This window comes from Myotis davidii, unplaced genomic scaffold, assembly GCF_000327345.1.
Source record: "Myotis davidii unplaced genomic scaffold, ASM32734v1 scaffold734, whole genome shotgun sequence".
NCBI classification, from domain to species: domain Eukaryota; kingdom Metazoa; phylum Chordata; class Mammalia; order Chiroptera; family Vespertilionidae; genus Myotis; species Myotis davidii.
This window is the reverse complement of record NW_006286300.1, coordinates 88,143-104,366: the sequence shown is the minus strand read 5'-3', so window position 1 is coordinate 104,366 and position 16,224 is coordinate 88,143. Positions and strand designations below refer to the sequence as shown.

General features: G+C 38.1%; 1 protein-coding gene across 1 annotated transcript in view; it reads left to right on the top strand.

The window, feature by feature from the left end:
- MYO9A (myosin IXA) overlaps window positions 1-16,224 on the top strand; it is a 349,884-nt gene that overhangs the window by 294,464 nt on the left and 39,196 nt on the right. Inside the window, exons 32-33 of the mRNA XM_015560068.1 lie at window positions 7,662-7,773; window positions 9,759-9,820. Of these exons, the coding sequence (XP_015415554.1) occupies window positions 7,662-7,773; window positions 9,759-9,820 (174 nt within the window). The remainder of the gene's footprint in view (window positions 1-7,661; window positions 7,774-9,758; window positions 9,821-16,224) is intronic.

Sequence of the window (16,224 nt, the reverse complement as noted above, 5' to 3'; positions counted from 1 at the left end):
GATTGGGCCTGCCCTCTGCCACCCGGGAGCAGGCCTAAGCCAGCAGGGCATTATCTCCCGAGGGGTCCCAGACTGCGAGAGGGCACAGGTAGGGCTGAGGGACCCCCCCACCTTCCCCTCGAGTGCACAAATTTTTGTGCACCAGGCCTCTAGTATATATATAAAGAGCCAGGGTCCCTAATGTCCAAAATGACCGAAGGGACGACCAGGTGCCTCCCCCCAGCCCATAGGGGACTGGTGAGCTGCAGCAGGCAGCAAACAGCAAGAGGCTCGCGCTGGGCCAGGCCCTACCCTCCCCCCACCGGCAGTGCAGCAGGGGCCTGTGCCAGGCCGAGGCAAGAGAGGCACATCCTCACCCTACCAGGTTCTTAGACCCCGGTGCCAGCATCAAGGCCACAGTTGCCAGCACTTGTTATCCACCAGAACTCCGCGGCCCTGGTGCTGCCCTGGTGCTGCCCTGGTGCTGCCCTGGCAGAAGTTTTGCGCGCCTCACCTATCTGACCCAGGGCCATTGTCTCCATCTACTCTTGCCACCTGCTGCCTGCCCGCCAGCTGCTCAGACACCCAAGCCAGGGACTGGCTGCAGGGCGCGCTCAGCTGCTCCTTTCAGCCCCCAAGCGTCCAGCAGCGGCAGCGTGTGAGCCCTTGGGAGGGTGGGTCTGGGCTAGGGATCCACAGCCCCTTCTCTGCAATGTCCCACCCAGCAGTGGGGGAGTGGGCAGCCTCCCTCCTTTCCAGCTCTGTCACAGTACAGAGGCTGGGGCGCATCTCTGCCCCAACACCCTCTGAAACCCTGGGAAGTAGTGCCTGCCAGCCCAGCCTCAGGCTCTCCACCCTCACGAGCCTACACCTGGCTCGCCAGTGGCTGTCACTCCCCTCAGCCATCAGCCCGCCGGCATGCGAAGAGAGGAAAGGGGAGCTGAGCAGATGGCCTGTTATGAACAACTACTGTGTGCCAAGCACTATGCTAGATGCTTTTGCATAAATGCCTCGACTTAGTCTAAAATATGCCCCAGGAAAGAAAATCTTTTTTGTTGCTCGTAATCTCACCCAAGGATATTTTCCCACTGATTTTTAGAGAGAGTGGAAGGGAGGGGGAGAGATACAGAGAAACACTGATATGAGAGAGACACATTGACTGGTTGCCCCCTCATGACCCTAACCAGAGCCAGGGATCCAGCCTTCAACTGAGGTATATGCCCTTGACCTGAATCGAAGCCAGTTTAGGGCAGGGAGGAAAATTTTAGTGCAAATGAGGAACCTGTGGCTCAGAGATTAAGGGTGATAAATGAAAGAATGCCAATACCATTCATACTTTAAAAAACACACAACAAGTTTCTCAAGACAATACAAATAAAAAGAGGAAGAATATGTTTTCTGTCTCCAAGGTTGAAACAAACCTTCATTAAGGGCAGGGTAGACAAACTATGACTTTCAGGCTAAAACTGACCCACCACTTGTTTTGACACAGTTTGCTTGAAAACAGCCATGCTCAATGTCTGTAGCTGCATACAGGCTACAAGGGCGGAGTCAACAGCTGTCACAAAGACCATGTGGCACAAAAAGCCTTAAATACTTTCTCTCTAGCACTTTACAGAAAAAGTCAGCTGATCTCTGATCAAGTGTAAAAATTTATCAAGCAACTTCTATGTTGTATACTAAGCTTCAGCTAATATGTTGCCATAAACAGAAACTTCATGAAACAAATTTAAATTTTCTTTTTCTTTTTCTTGTTAATCCTCACCTGAAGATAAATTTTCCACTGCTTTTCAGAGAGAGAGTGAAAGGGAGGGGTGTAGAGAGGGAAACATCAATGTGAGAGAAATACATCAGCTGGTTGCCTCCCGCACATGCCCGCAGGGAGGGGGCAGAGCTGGGGCCCATGCTGTGTCACAGATCAATGTGAACTACAGTAAACTTAAAAACAGCAGACTTGTCATACATATATCCCTACTGCAGAAATTAATAAAAATAAATATTTAGCAAATACATTTGTCAAAATTATTTAAATGAACCTAAAAACTTTAATATCCTAAAAAATTTCATTACCTTTGGATTGTGCATAACAGTCGTCTCTTCACTTGGAAACTCTAATCTGCGGTGCCACTGATTTGTGGTTACAGCTTTTTTATATTCAACCTACAATAATGAAAACATCATACATCCATTAATACAAATCTATATCACATTGATAAAAAGTGGAAGAAAATTATAACTATGATGGTTGAAGCAGGTGCTGTGGGAGCAAAGGGACCAAAAAAAAATGGTTATGTCCAACAGCCATCTAACGCCACACATGGTGTGCGATTTAGTCATTGTTAGAACCGAATTTAGAACTGGTGTGCACCATTTTAAGCAGACCCCCCAAATAGACTTCCCATATTGATAATTTACTACAGAAAGAATGCACAAAGATTCTTGAAATAAGTAGAATATTTTGCACCTCATAGTATGAAACGTTTAAACATCACTAAAAATAAACTGAGTAAAGATAGTTGATATTAGCAAAATCTAATATACCCAATTCAAAATGTCATTCAGAAATGCATCTACTATGGAAAATCAAAGTATGGGATCTAGGGTTTGGAAACCCCCAATTTCATTGTTACAAATTGAACATAATTAAAGCATAGTGATTAATCACAAAAACAATATGTAATTATATATGTGTTTTCCACTGGTCTTAGGCGACCCCTGTGAAAGGGTCATTTGACCTACAAAGGGGTCGCGACCCACAGGTTGAGAACCGCTGCACTAGAACAAGAATTAAAAGGAGCAAATAAATATAATGAATGAATCAGAACTCCTTTGGGGACCCCAACCCTCAGGGACTAACAGATTTTGTGAGGCCTAAAGTTTACTGAACCTGAAGGACTATTTTTGGGAGGGGGGGATGTTTTAATAAGGTTCAAAATGACTTTATTTAGAATAAGAAAATAAATTACAAATAACTGTAGGCTTGGGGAATCTGTCCCTTTCTCTTTTAAATCATTTCAGGCAGGTTATCCAAAATGCTGCTGGTTGCAACTTGCTTGCTCTCTCCCCCAAAACAAATCCAACTCTCACAGGGGCTCTGAAGCTTCCTTAGCTTTACCATAAAAAAGAAAAAAAAAAACATTTCAACAACACTCCTTTCTGGACAAAATTCTTTCTTTTTAAATTTTTTAGTTTTATCAGAGTAGTAAATACGTAGTTCATAAAGTATCTTTTTTTTCCTAATAGGTGTGTAGTGTAGTGGTATATCGTTGTTTTTGTTTTATTGTTGACACTATTATAGATGTCTCCCGTTTCCCCCCTTTATCCTCCTCCACCCAGACCCCCACCTCTGGCCATCACCACATTTTTATCTATGTCCATCCCCCTCCCCTCTGACCTCTGTCAGTCCCTCCCATCCTATATAATAAAAGGCTAATACGCACACCGACCAAACAGTGGAACAACCAGTCACTATGGTGCACACTGATCACCAGGGGGCAGATGCTCAATACAGGAGCTGCCCCCTGGTGGTCAGTGCGCTCCCACAGGGGGAGTGCTACTCAGCCAGAAGCCCTGAGCTGGGCTCAAAGCTGGCAAGTGCAGCAGCAGTGGTGGGAGCCTCTCCTGCCTCTGTAGCAGAGCTAAGGATGTCTGGCTGCTGGCTTAGGCTCGCATCCCCCGAGGGCTCCCAGACTGCGAGAGGGCACAGGCCAGGCTGATGGACCCCAGCCATGTGCATGTTGGGGGCGACCAGGCCAGCAGGGGAGGGCCGTTAGGGGCAACCAGGCAGGCAGGCAGAGGTGGTTAGGGGCAATCAGGCAGGCAGGGGAGCATTTAGGGGCATTAAGCAGGCAGGCAGCGAGTGGTTAGGAACCAGTGGTCCTGGATTGCGAGAGGGATGTCCGACTGCGGTCCAGGAATGGAGAGGGTGCAGGCTGGGCTGAGAGGACCTCCCCACCCCCCCGCATGAATTTTGTGTACCGGGCCTCTAGTTATATTATAATGAAGCTGAAAAAGTCTGATTGCCTAGTGAGGTTAGAACTTTCATAATGTCAGAGCACAACCCTGTACTCATGTGTCTGTGGTAGTGATGGTGTAAACAAATATGTGCTGCCAGTAAAAGTATAGCACATACAATTGTGTACAGTATATAATAATTGATAGTGATAATAAATGACTGTTACTGGTTTATTTATTGTACTATATTCTTTATTATTTTTAGAGTATATTTATTCAAAAAACTTATTCAAAACACTTGGCTCTAAAACAGTATGATGTGCCTCATACATCTTATGTTTACTGTGTCTCTAGATTGCATCATTTTCTTTTATGCTTCATTTAATCTGGGGTTGTTTTATAAATTTGGTGTACCTTAAGTGTATAGTGTTTATAATTTAGAGTGGTGTACAGTAATATCCTAGGCCTTCACATTCACTGACTGATTCACCCAGAGCAACATCTAGTCCAGCAAACTCCATTCATGGTAATAAATGCCCTATACATGTGTACCATTTCTTATCTTTTATACTATACTAGAGGCCCAGTGCACGACATTCATGCACTCGGTAGGGGAGGGAGGCCCTCAGCCTGGCCTGCACCCTCTTGCAGTCCAGGAGCCCTAGGTGGATGTCCGACTGATGGCAGTTGGACATCTTTAGCACTGCTATGGAGGTGGGAGAGGCTCCCACCACCACAGCTGCTGCACTTACCAACTGTGAGCTCAGCTCAGGGCTCCTGTGTTGAGCATCTGACCCCTAGTGGTCAGTGTGCATCATAGTGCCCAGTCATTTTGCCTTTCAGTTGATTTGCATATTAGCCTTTTATTATATAGGATTATTGCTATACCTTTTCTATGTTTATATATGTTTACATACATAAATATTTAACATTGTGTTACAGTTGCTTACAGTATTCAATACAGTAACATGTTGTATAGATTTGTAGCCTAGGAGCAATAGACTATACCATATAGCCTGTGCATGTAGTAGGCTATTCCATTTAGGTTTTCATAAGTGAATTCTATGATGCACAGTGACAAAATAACCTAATGACGCATTTCTCAGAATGTATCCCCATCTTAAGCAGCACATGACTGTATTCACTACGTTGGGTAACTATCACCACTGAGAAGTCTTTCTCCATTCTGTCTTCCCCCAGCCCTGGCAACCCACTAATCTCCTTTCTGTCTCTGGATTTGCCTGGTGTGGACATTTCATACTGAACAAAAATCATACAATATTGGTCTTTTCGGTCCATCTTCTTTCACTTAGAATATTGTTTTCAAGATCCATGCATATTGTAGCATGTATGGTACTTTTTTCCTTTTTATAGCCAAATTGTATTTTATTGTGTGGATTATACTACACTTTATCCATTCATCAGTTTATGGACTTTTGGGTTTTCCTACTTTTTAGCTAGAGTAATGATACTAGGAATATCAACTTTTTATATCATTATGTGTCTCTGCTTTTTAAATAGATATCACTTTTACTTTATTAATAAGCTATACTTACTTAGACTTACATATTTGGCAGACATTTTCTGCAAATGAACCAAGTGACCCTCTCACTTCAAAGAAAACACCTGACTATATTATAAGTGGTAAAGTTTGAGATTTCAAGCAAATATTAGAATTGTGGAAAACTTTTATTTCCCACTGTGAGCATGACAACTTTCCAGTAGAGAACTTCTGATGAGATTGTTGATAATATGAAGGAACATGACTTTCTGATAGTTTAATAGTTTAATAAAGTGTGTCCACATTTGGAAATGCCGCACAATTCTGTGAACCACTATTTTCTGAATCATGAATTTATAATACTATAAAACCATGTCCATTTAAAGTGTAGGAAAGACAAAAATGTTTCTTAAAAGAGCTTTATTGAGGTAAATTTAATTACAATGTAATTTATCTCTTCTAAGAATACAGTTCAGTGATTTAAAATAAATTTATAGTTATAACCATTACCTCAGTCCAATTTCAGAGCATTTACATTACCCTAAGAGGATTTTTTTATGCCAATTTGCAGGCATTACCCTTTACAATTCCCAGTTACAGGCAATTACTAATCTACTTTTTGTTTTTATATTTATATTTTAGCATTTTCTGGACATTTCATAGTAATGGAATCATACAATGTGTGGTCTTTTGCATAATGTTTTTGCGGTTCATTCAAGTTATGTTATCAGTAGTTTGGTGGGTTTTGGTGCAGAAATACTACTATCCCATTGTGTGGATATTACACACTTATTTATCCTTTTATCATTTGATGGGTATTTAAGTTATTTCCACATTTGGGGTATTATAAAAATGCTACTACATGAATATTCATGTTTATGAATATTTTTTGTGAGAACATATGTTTTCAGTTCTCTTGTATGTAAACCTAAGAATAGAATTTCTGGGTCATACGATAACTCTATGTTGAATATTTTCAAAAAATGCTAAACTGTTTTCCAAATGAGTGTACCATTTTACAGTACCAACTGCAGTATCTGAAGGTTCCAGTCTCTCCACATTCTCACCAAAAGTCATTATTGTCTTTTTAAATTGTAGCCATTCCAGTGAGTGTGAAACAGTATCTCATCATGGCTTTAATTCGCATTTTCCTGATTACTGATGATTTTGAATGTATTTTCATGTGCCTGTTGGCCATTTGTACTTTTTAAATAAACTATCTATTCAATGTTTTGCCCATTTTAAAATTATCTTCTTATTTTTGAGTTGTAACCGTTTTTCATATATTCTAGATATAAGTTCTTTATCAGCTATACTATTGTGATTTGCAAATATCTTCTCAAGTCTGTGGCTTATCTTTTTATTTTCTTAATGGTACTTTGAGTAAAAGTTGTAAATTTTAATGAAGCCCAGGAAAATGATTTTAATGCCACAGAGCATGAAGTGTTCGTTGGTATGGTTTTAGTTTCCATATTTTAATTAACCTTTAAGGTATCATTTGTAGAGGTTTGATGTAGTATTATCTAAAAGGACAAAGTATTCTTTTATTTTTATCAATTTTATATCTGTGTGAACCTGGATTGTCTTCGTATCTTTCAAACTAAACTGTACCTGCCAACAGGTTGAATGAAGATGGGGATATGAGATGCAAGTGTCTTTTATTAAGCCCCATATTAAAGAGATCTACAAAAAGTTAAAACAATACCCTTTTTGTCATTACTTTTTTTTAATTTTAAAGATATAGTTGTTTTTCATGAAAATGTTATTTATGTTAACGTATAATATGTTTAGTGTTAATTTTAAATGAATTGGATAAATACTTAAAATTAATACTGATACGATAGTAAATATCAGTAGGTATAACTTATGTTTGAGGTCGTCAGTAATTTTCAAAAGTGTAAAAGGTTTTTGAGGTTAAAAATTTGAGAACTGCTGCTTTTAATTTAACATGCTGATTAGACTCAAATAAGGTAGCTCTTAATGTGTTTATAGAATTGCTTTTTGATTTTCATATGTTAGTCTTGTTTCTCTACTAAATTATTAGCTTTTTGAAAGCAGGGAACACATATTTTACTTTTATTTTATTTCTTATAAGATCATAATTTTCCTTGTGGAATAAGTGCTCAAAAGGACTTTATAAGGGATTGAAGGATTTCCTAATGGCTGACCATGTTAGGGCAACATTTACTGTTGGCTTTTACATAAGAAGCTGTATTCTTTCATTCAGGTGGAAGAGCACAATGGTCACATCTTCAAGGCCACTCAGTATAGCATTCCTACATACTGTGAGTACTGTTCTTCTTTGATATGGATAATGGACCGAGCCTCTGTTTGCAAATGTAAGTATAAGAGATCTTTGAGGAATTTTTTAACTGCTTGACATTTCTATTTCCCTTACTACTTCTTTTTTTTAAAAAGACCTCGTCTACTTAAAAAAAACAACTAATTTATTTTAGAGAGAGAAAAAGAGAAAGAAGCATCAATGTGAGAGAAATACATTGCCCTGACAGGCAATTGAACCCACCACCTTTTGGTGTATGGGACAGTGCTCCAACCAACTGAGCCACACAGGCAGAGTTCCCTTAGTTTTCTTATGTCACTATTTCTAATTCTCTAACCTCATCTCTCTCTACTCTCAGTAGCCAAACCAGGTATTTTGCTGTTCTTTGGTCACTCTACTTGCAGCTCACTCTATCTGAAATGTTCTAGATGTTAGTTGAACTTTACTATTTCAGTTAATTTATGTCTCTACTCAAATGTTAACTCTTTGAGAGCTCTTTCCTTATTCTGTACCTAAAATGCCACCCGGTCCCCTAATTTTCTGTCCCATTACTCAACTTTAAAAATCTTTTATAGTACTTATTGCCACTCAAGATTATATTAAGTATTCATTTATTTTCTTGTTTGTTTGTCCCACTAGAATGTATGTCCTATAAGGTTGGGAAACTTATCTGTCCCTTCTATATCACCAGTGCCTAAAACAGTTCTGGCATATTGTAAGTTATAATAATATTTTAATGTAGATGGACCTATAGAATGGATTAATTACCTAATGAATTCTTAGATTATAACCTAAAGGGTACTTTTTTTTTACTGTAATCTTTCCATCAGAACATATAAATCCTAGATTGTAAATTGGGACTTTTTGTAGGTCAACTTGGTGCTGGCTTATAAGAGGACCTTTCTTCATTCCTGTCATTTCATAGATCTACTCTGGTGCTGTCAGTAATTCTTTGAGGGTTTAATTACTAATGGCTGGGTCTAGTAAGGCAACAAGGATAAAAGTCATCTTCTCCATAGCCAAATCACCACTATTGCTAGATATGTTTACATGTTCTATGCTTTAACAATTGTTTCCGTTTGTTTTGTTGAAAAAGCTATAGTGATTTATTTAATGTCAGTCTGATTCCTTTTGGTTTGGTATAATTTTATCTCTGATTTGAAACTGAAATGTAAAGAATCTGCTTTTTTATGACTTGGGTGGGCTTGGTTTGATTTCTTAGTAGAATTACTTTCTTTGTGACTATACTGGTGATTTCACTGGTCAATGAGGTCCTTACTTGGTCTTGGTCTTGAAACACTGCAAGTTATACTATTGGAGGTCAAGGATATAATATGCAGGTGCTGGTGCTTGTATAGCAAAATGACATAGGCCAGCTGTGTTCTTAGTGTCTTCCTATTGATGTGCCTCTTCCAACCTGCCTAGACACCCTATTTTCTCCTGCTGTAAGATGTTATTTCTGCTCTGAACCTTTTTTTTATCTTATCCCCCAAAACACAGCTGATATTTTTATGTTTTGATCTTCAAAGCTCTATTCTGGACTTTTTAAGGCCTTTCTTATACCTTATGCGTTAATTTTTTTTTATTATTTCAGTAAAGGTCTTTGGCAGTAATGCCTTTCTTAACCATTGGAATGTTTGCAAATGTAGCTATTTCTGGCATTTTGGCAGATTGTAAAATGAGGGGAACATGAATAACTTGTGAATCAAACCACAGAGACAAATAAATATTGTACTGGAATATGGGAGGGGAGGGGAGGAACAGTAGGCAAAATTATAAAAAGTATAGACATTGTTTAGAAACTTTATGCATGTTTTTCAACTTTATTTTTCCAAATAGAATGGGTTAGATAAGTAAATTGAATTTATAAAGGATGGGTTAAATTTTTTTTCTTTCTAATATTGTACAAAGTGTATATTTAATATTATGGCAGTCTGAGATCTAAAGAAAAAAATTTATATCCAAAATAAACATAAACTTTTTAAGTTCTTGTCATTGATGTACAGACTTCTAAAAATTCTGCATTCTTAACCTGTTTTTCAGTATGCAAGTATGCTTGCCATAAGAAGTGCTGTCTGAAAACCATAGCCAAGTGTTCTAAAAAGGTAAGAAGTTATTACCTATGAGTAATAATTAACAGATCTTTTGGTTTTTTGTGCCTCATGAAAAGAAACCAAGGCCTCTCTCATAGTTTCATAGAGCAGTGGGTTTTAAACTTTGACTGCAAATCATAGTAAGAAATATACATTTTATGTCATGATCCAGCATACACATATAGAAAGATATATATTTATATATAACTGAATTGATTTTCTTGGAACTACATTTTCCTTTACTACATGGGAGCTACTAAACTGATTCCCCTACAATATATTAAAACACGGCTTTTAAAGGTTTTCTACTTCATTAAACACTCATATGTCTTCCTAGGAGTTGTCTTAAAAGTGGTAGTTTACCATTAAATATTTTAACATGAACATCAAAATGCACCATTTAGTTGGTGGATACACAGAGGTCTAAAAGATACTGAACATGTATTTTGGTGTCTCATGCTTCCAGGAAGCAACTGTTTTTGAAAGATTTCAGGCTTTTAATGATGTATAATCACATTTTCTTACTTATTAGTAACATACAGACAATTGTAACAATACTGTGCAAATCTGAACTATAATATAAATGTGTGTGCATGCTGTCTATAGCCTATAGATAGAATTTTCATTTGTTCCAAATTAGTAGACAAATCATGGCTACTTACCAGAGAGAATAGGGTGAATCCTCTGTAAAGAGAGAGAACATCATCCACAGCTTTTATAATTTGTTTATATACAATATCAGACATTAAGAAATGAGACTAACAGAAAAACAATATCAATAGACTCACAGATGATCCAATTACTGAGTTGTCAGACATGTACTTTAAAAAATTTTTATTAGAATGTTCAAATAATAGGTAAAAAGAGAGAAATTTTCTATCAGAAAGAAACTAGACCACCTTCTTATAAGAAAAAGCTCTGAATGGATTAAAGACTTAAATGTTAGACTTAAAACCATAAAATTCCTAGAAGAAAACATAGGCAGTAAAATCTCTGACATTTCTCTTAGCAATATTTGTTCTGTTATATTTCTTCAAGTACAGGAAACAAAAGAAAGACAAATGGGACCATACCAAACTAAAAAATTTTTGCATAACAAAGGAAATCATCAACAAAACAAAAAGACAACCTTCTGAATAGGAGAATATATTCACCAATGATATGTCTGATAATGGGTTAATATTCGAAATATATAAGGAACTCATACAACTTAAAACACACACACACCAAAAGAATACAACAACAAACAAAGCCAATTCAATTAAAAAATGGGCAGAGGACTTGAAAAGACATTTCTCTAAGACAAGCATATCAAACTCAAAGGCTAACACAGGCCACATAAACAAGGTTTAAGTTTATGTGGGCCACAAAAAAATGAAAGCTTCAATTTTCATAGAAACGTAGGTTTATTTCAATAGAGATATGCTGAATACAAAGGGCTGAAATAAATGAGTAATCGTTAACATAAAGAATGAATGCAACATGATTATAATAATCAGTCATTAACGAACGTAGTAGTTCGTTATTAACTAGAGGTCTGGTGCATGAAATTTGTGCATGGGAGGGGAGGGCAGGTCCCTCAGCCCGGCCTGCACCCTCTCCAATCCAGGACCCCTCAGGGGATGTCCAACTGTGGGATTGATCCTAAACCGACAGTTGGACATCCCTCTCACAACCCAGGACTGCTGACTCCTAAGCGCTTGCCTGCCCGTCTGCCTGCCTAATGCCCCTAACTGCTGCCCTGCCAGCCTGATTGCCCCTAACCATCTCCACCTACCAGCCTGATTGCCCCCTAACTGCCCCACTTGCCAGCCTGATCACCCCTAACTGCCCTCCCCTGCTGGCCTATCACCCCTAATTGCCCTTCCCTGCCGGCCTGATTGCCCCTAACCACCTCTGCCTCAGCCTCCGCCACCATGGCTTTGTTTGGAAGATGTCCGGTCTAATTAGCATATTACCCTTTTATTAGTATAGATTATGTATAACAGGATATTGTAAAAATTAAGTTGCGAAATTTTTATTAAAACATTTCTTACATACCGTTGTATTGGCTGAGCCGCAAAAATATTTGTAGTGGGCTGCATGTAGCCCGTGGGCCACAAGTTTGACATGCTTGCTCTAAGAGGACATATAGGTGGCCAGTAGATATATGAAAAATGCTAAATGTCACTGACCATTAGGGAATTGAAAATGAAAACCATAAGATATCACCTCACACCTGTCAGAATGGCAATCATCAATAAATCTACAAACAGCCCTGGCATTAGGTTTGATTCCCAGTCCGGGAAACATATCTAGGTTGTGATTTGATCACTGGTTGGAGTACGCACAGGGGGCAACCAATCAGTGTTTCTCTCTCACATCGATGTTTCTTTCTCCCCCATTTCCTTCCCTTTCCCTTCCTTTCTCTAAACATATCCTTGGTGAAGATTAGAAACAAAACATAACCTTGGGTGAAGATTAATAAAAATAAATCAATCAATCAACAAACAGCAATTGTTGGCAAGGATGTGGAGAAAAGGGAACCCTCATGCACTTCTGGTGTGATTGTAAATTGATGTAGCCACTATGGAAAACAGTATTGAGGTTCCTCAAAAATTTAAAAATGGAACTACCTTATGACCCAGCAATTCTTCTTCTGGGTACTTATCTGGAGAAATCCAAAACACTAATTCAAAAAGATATATGCACCCTATATTTATTGCACCATTATTTAGAGACCCAAGACTCAGCAACCTAAGTCTCCATTGATAAATGAATGGCTAAAGAAGAGGTGGTGCATATATATAATGGAATATTACTCAGCCATATAAAGCAAATTAATCTTACAATTTGTGATAACCTAGAGGATATTATGCTAAGTGAAATAAGTTAGAGAAAGACAAATCCCATATGATTTCACTTATATGTGGAATCTAAAAAATATATTAACAAGCAAAATAGAAACTCACAGATACAAAGAACATTTTGATAGTTGCCAGATGGGAAGGAGGTTGGGGGATAGGTATAAGGGAGAAGAAATTAAGATGTACAAATTGCCAATTATAAAAATAGTCATGGGTATGTAAAATACAACATAGGGAATATAGTTAACATTGTAATAACTGTGTATGGTGTCACGTGGTTACTAGACTTATCTGGGTTATCCCTTTGTAGGTTATATAAATGGCTAAATACTATGTTATACACCTGAAACTAATATAATATTGCACATCAACTGTAATTGAAAAAATTTTTAAAAACAAAGAAAAATTTGCCCAAAGCTATCCTCCTATATAATAAAAGCCTAATATGCTAAGTGTCTGGTCATCCAGTTGGCCGTTCAACCAATCAAAGCATAATATGCAAATGATATGCTAAGGCCGCTCAACTGCTCGCTATGACATGCACTGACCACCAGGGGGCAGATGTTCCGACTGGTAGGTCAGCGTGCTGCTAGGGTCCAGCCGATTGGGGCTGAGCGAGATGGGCCGGAAATGCCCAGGAGCCCTCCTGTGGTCCATCCCCGGCTGGCCAACTTCCTATGCCCCTCCCTAGCCCCGATCGTGCACTTATGGGGTCCCTCGGCCTGGCTTGTGCCTTCTCACAATCCGGGACCCCTCGAGAGATGTTGGAGAGCTGGTTTTGGTCCGACGGCGGAACAACTAGTCACTATGATGCACACTGACCATCGGGGGCAGATGTTCAACACAGAAGCTGCCCCTTGGTGGTCAGTATGCTCCCACAGGGGGAGCGCTGCTCAGCCAGAAGCCAGGCTCATGGCTGGCAAATGCAGCAGTGGTGGTGGGAGTCTCTCCGGCCTCCACAGCAGCACTAAGTCATGTCCGACTGATGGCTTAGGCCCTAAGCCGTCAGTCGGACATCCCCCAAGGGCTCCCAGACTGTGAGAGGGCACAGGCCTGGCTGAGGGACCCCCTGAGTTTATGAATTTCGTGCACCAGGCCTCTAGTAATAAATAAACAGCATATTAAAAATAAAAAATGTTAATAAACCAAATACTTTGAATTACAACATCAGGTTAAAACCAACTGAAAGACTTCAGTGATATCCTGTTTATAACAGACATGCTTAAATATAAAGATAGAGAAAAGTTGAAAGCAAAGGATAGATAGATATAGGATAGAAAGAGTAGCCAGTAGAAAGGTGGTGTAGCTGTATAATATTAAAGTGTACTTTAGGACAAGAAACATTATGTCAGATAAAGATGTTTAATAATGAGAAAATGGTGAACCTATCAGGGAGACAGAAAAATTTTATCTTTAGAACAGTCTAATATAGCTTTTAATACCTGGCAGACAAAAATTCAGTAAAGATGAAAATGATATGAAAAACAAAGGTTAAAAAACTTAACCTAGCGCTAGCCGGTTTGGCTCAGTGGATAGAGCGTCGGCCTGTGGACTCACGGGTCCTGGGTTCGATTCCAGTCAGGGGCATGTACCTTGGTTGTGGGCACATCCCCAGTGGGGGGCGTGCAGGAGGCAGCTGGTCGATGTTTCTCTCTCATCGATATTTCTAACTCTATCCCTCTCCCTTCTTCTCTGTAAAAAAATCAATAAATTTCTTTAAAAAAAAAAAACTTAACCTAGTTGTCATGTATTGAACTTGACATCCTATAATTGCCTGACTACAGTCTTTTCAAGTGCACATGGAACATTTGACAAAATCAGTCAGGTTGGGCCATAAAGCAAGTTCCTACAAATTTCAAAAGATAGAAAATATTGAGAGTATATTCTTTGAGCAGAATTGAATTAAGCTATACATAAACATAAGGATAACTAGACAATTCTCATGTTTGGAAATTAAGCAGTATACTTCTAAATTACAATAAAAGTAGAAAAATATTTTTATTTCAGTGGTAATGAAATTATGACATAGCAAAAGTGTGGCTATAGATAAAGAATAGTTATAACTTTAAATCATATATTACAAAAGATACAAGGATAGAAATGATCTAAATTGCCATTTCTAGAAAAAAAAATCCCAGGAAGTTAAACCCAAAGACAGCAAAAGGAAGATAATAAAGAAAAATAAATTAAACCAAAAGTATTTGTTCAAGAGATATAAATGTACAAAGACACATTTTAGCTCTTTAAAAAACCTCAAACAATAATCTCTTAGCAAACGATAAAATTTTTAACAAAGTGCCATGTCACTGCAGGTATTGCATACATTATAAGGTAAATAAAATACTATTACAAATACCTTGATACCAATAAATTTGGCAATCTAGATTAATTGGACACATTTCCACAAAACACAACTTAGCTAAACTAAGGTAACAAAAAATAGGAAATAGAGTCATATTTATTATAGTGGAATCTATAATTGAAAATCTTTCCACAAAGAACTCTCTAGGTCCAGATGGTTTTACTATAAATATGTGTTAGTATTTAAAGAAGAATCAACACTAATCTTTTACAAACTATGCCAGGAAATGGCAAAAGAGTGAATACTTTGTGACTTTTTTTTAACAAAATTGACTTATGTGAAACCTTGAAGGCAAGCATGAAAAGGATATTACAATAAAGGAACATTGCACATCAATATATATCATAAGCATAGATGTAAAAGTCTTAAAATATTGGCACATTGACTCTGTACTAATGATTAAAAAGTGAAAAAGTAACTCATGATAAAGTTGGGTTTTATTTTATGAATGCAAATTTGGTTTATCATTCAGAAATCAATGTAATTCACTACATTGAGCAAGTAAAGAAAAAAGTGTGATCATCTCTATAAGTACAGGAAAAGTATTAGAACTCAAAACCCATTCATTATTCAAAGAAGACGGGAAATACAAATTGAAACGATAGTGAGATAATAGTATATGCCCACTAGAATGGCTAAAATTAAAAATACCCTAGCAAGGATTAGAGCAACTGGAACTTTCATCCATTATTGGTAAGAGTGTAAGTTGACATATTCTTTTTTTAAAAATTAAATCTATATTGTTCAGATTATTACATTTGTTCCTCTTTTTTCCCCCCACAACTCCCTCCACCCAGTTCCCAACCCACCCTCCGCCCTTAGTCCCCACCAACTGTCCTCATTCATAGGTGCACGGTTATTGTCCAGTCTCTTCCCTCACCCCACACCCTTCCCCCCCCGCCAAGAATAGTCAGTCCATACCCTTTCTATGCCCCTGATTCTATTATAATCACCAGTTCATTCTGTTCATCAGATTATGTATTCCCTTGATTTTTAGATTCACTTGTTGATAGATGTGTATTTGTTGTTCATAATTTGTATCTTTACCTTTTTCTTCTTCTTCCTCTTCTTCTTAAAGGATACCTTTCAGCATTTCATATAATACTGGTTTGGTGGTGATGAACTCCTTTAGCTTTTTCTTATCTGTGAAGCTCTTTATCTGACCTTCAATTCTGAATGATAGCTTTGCTGGGGAAAGTAATATTGGT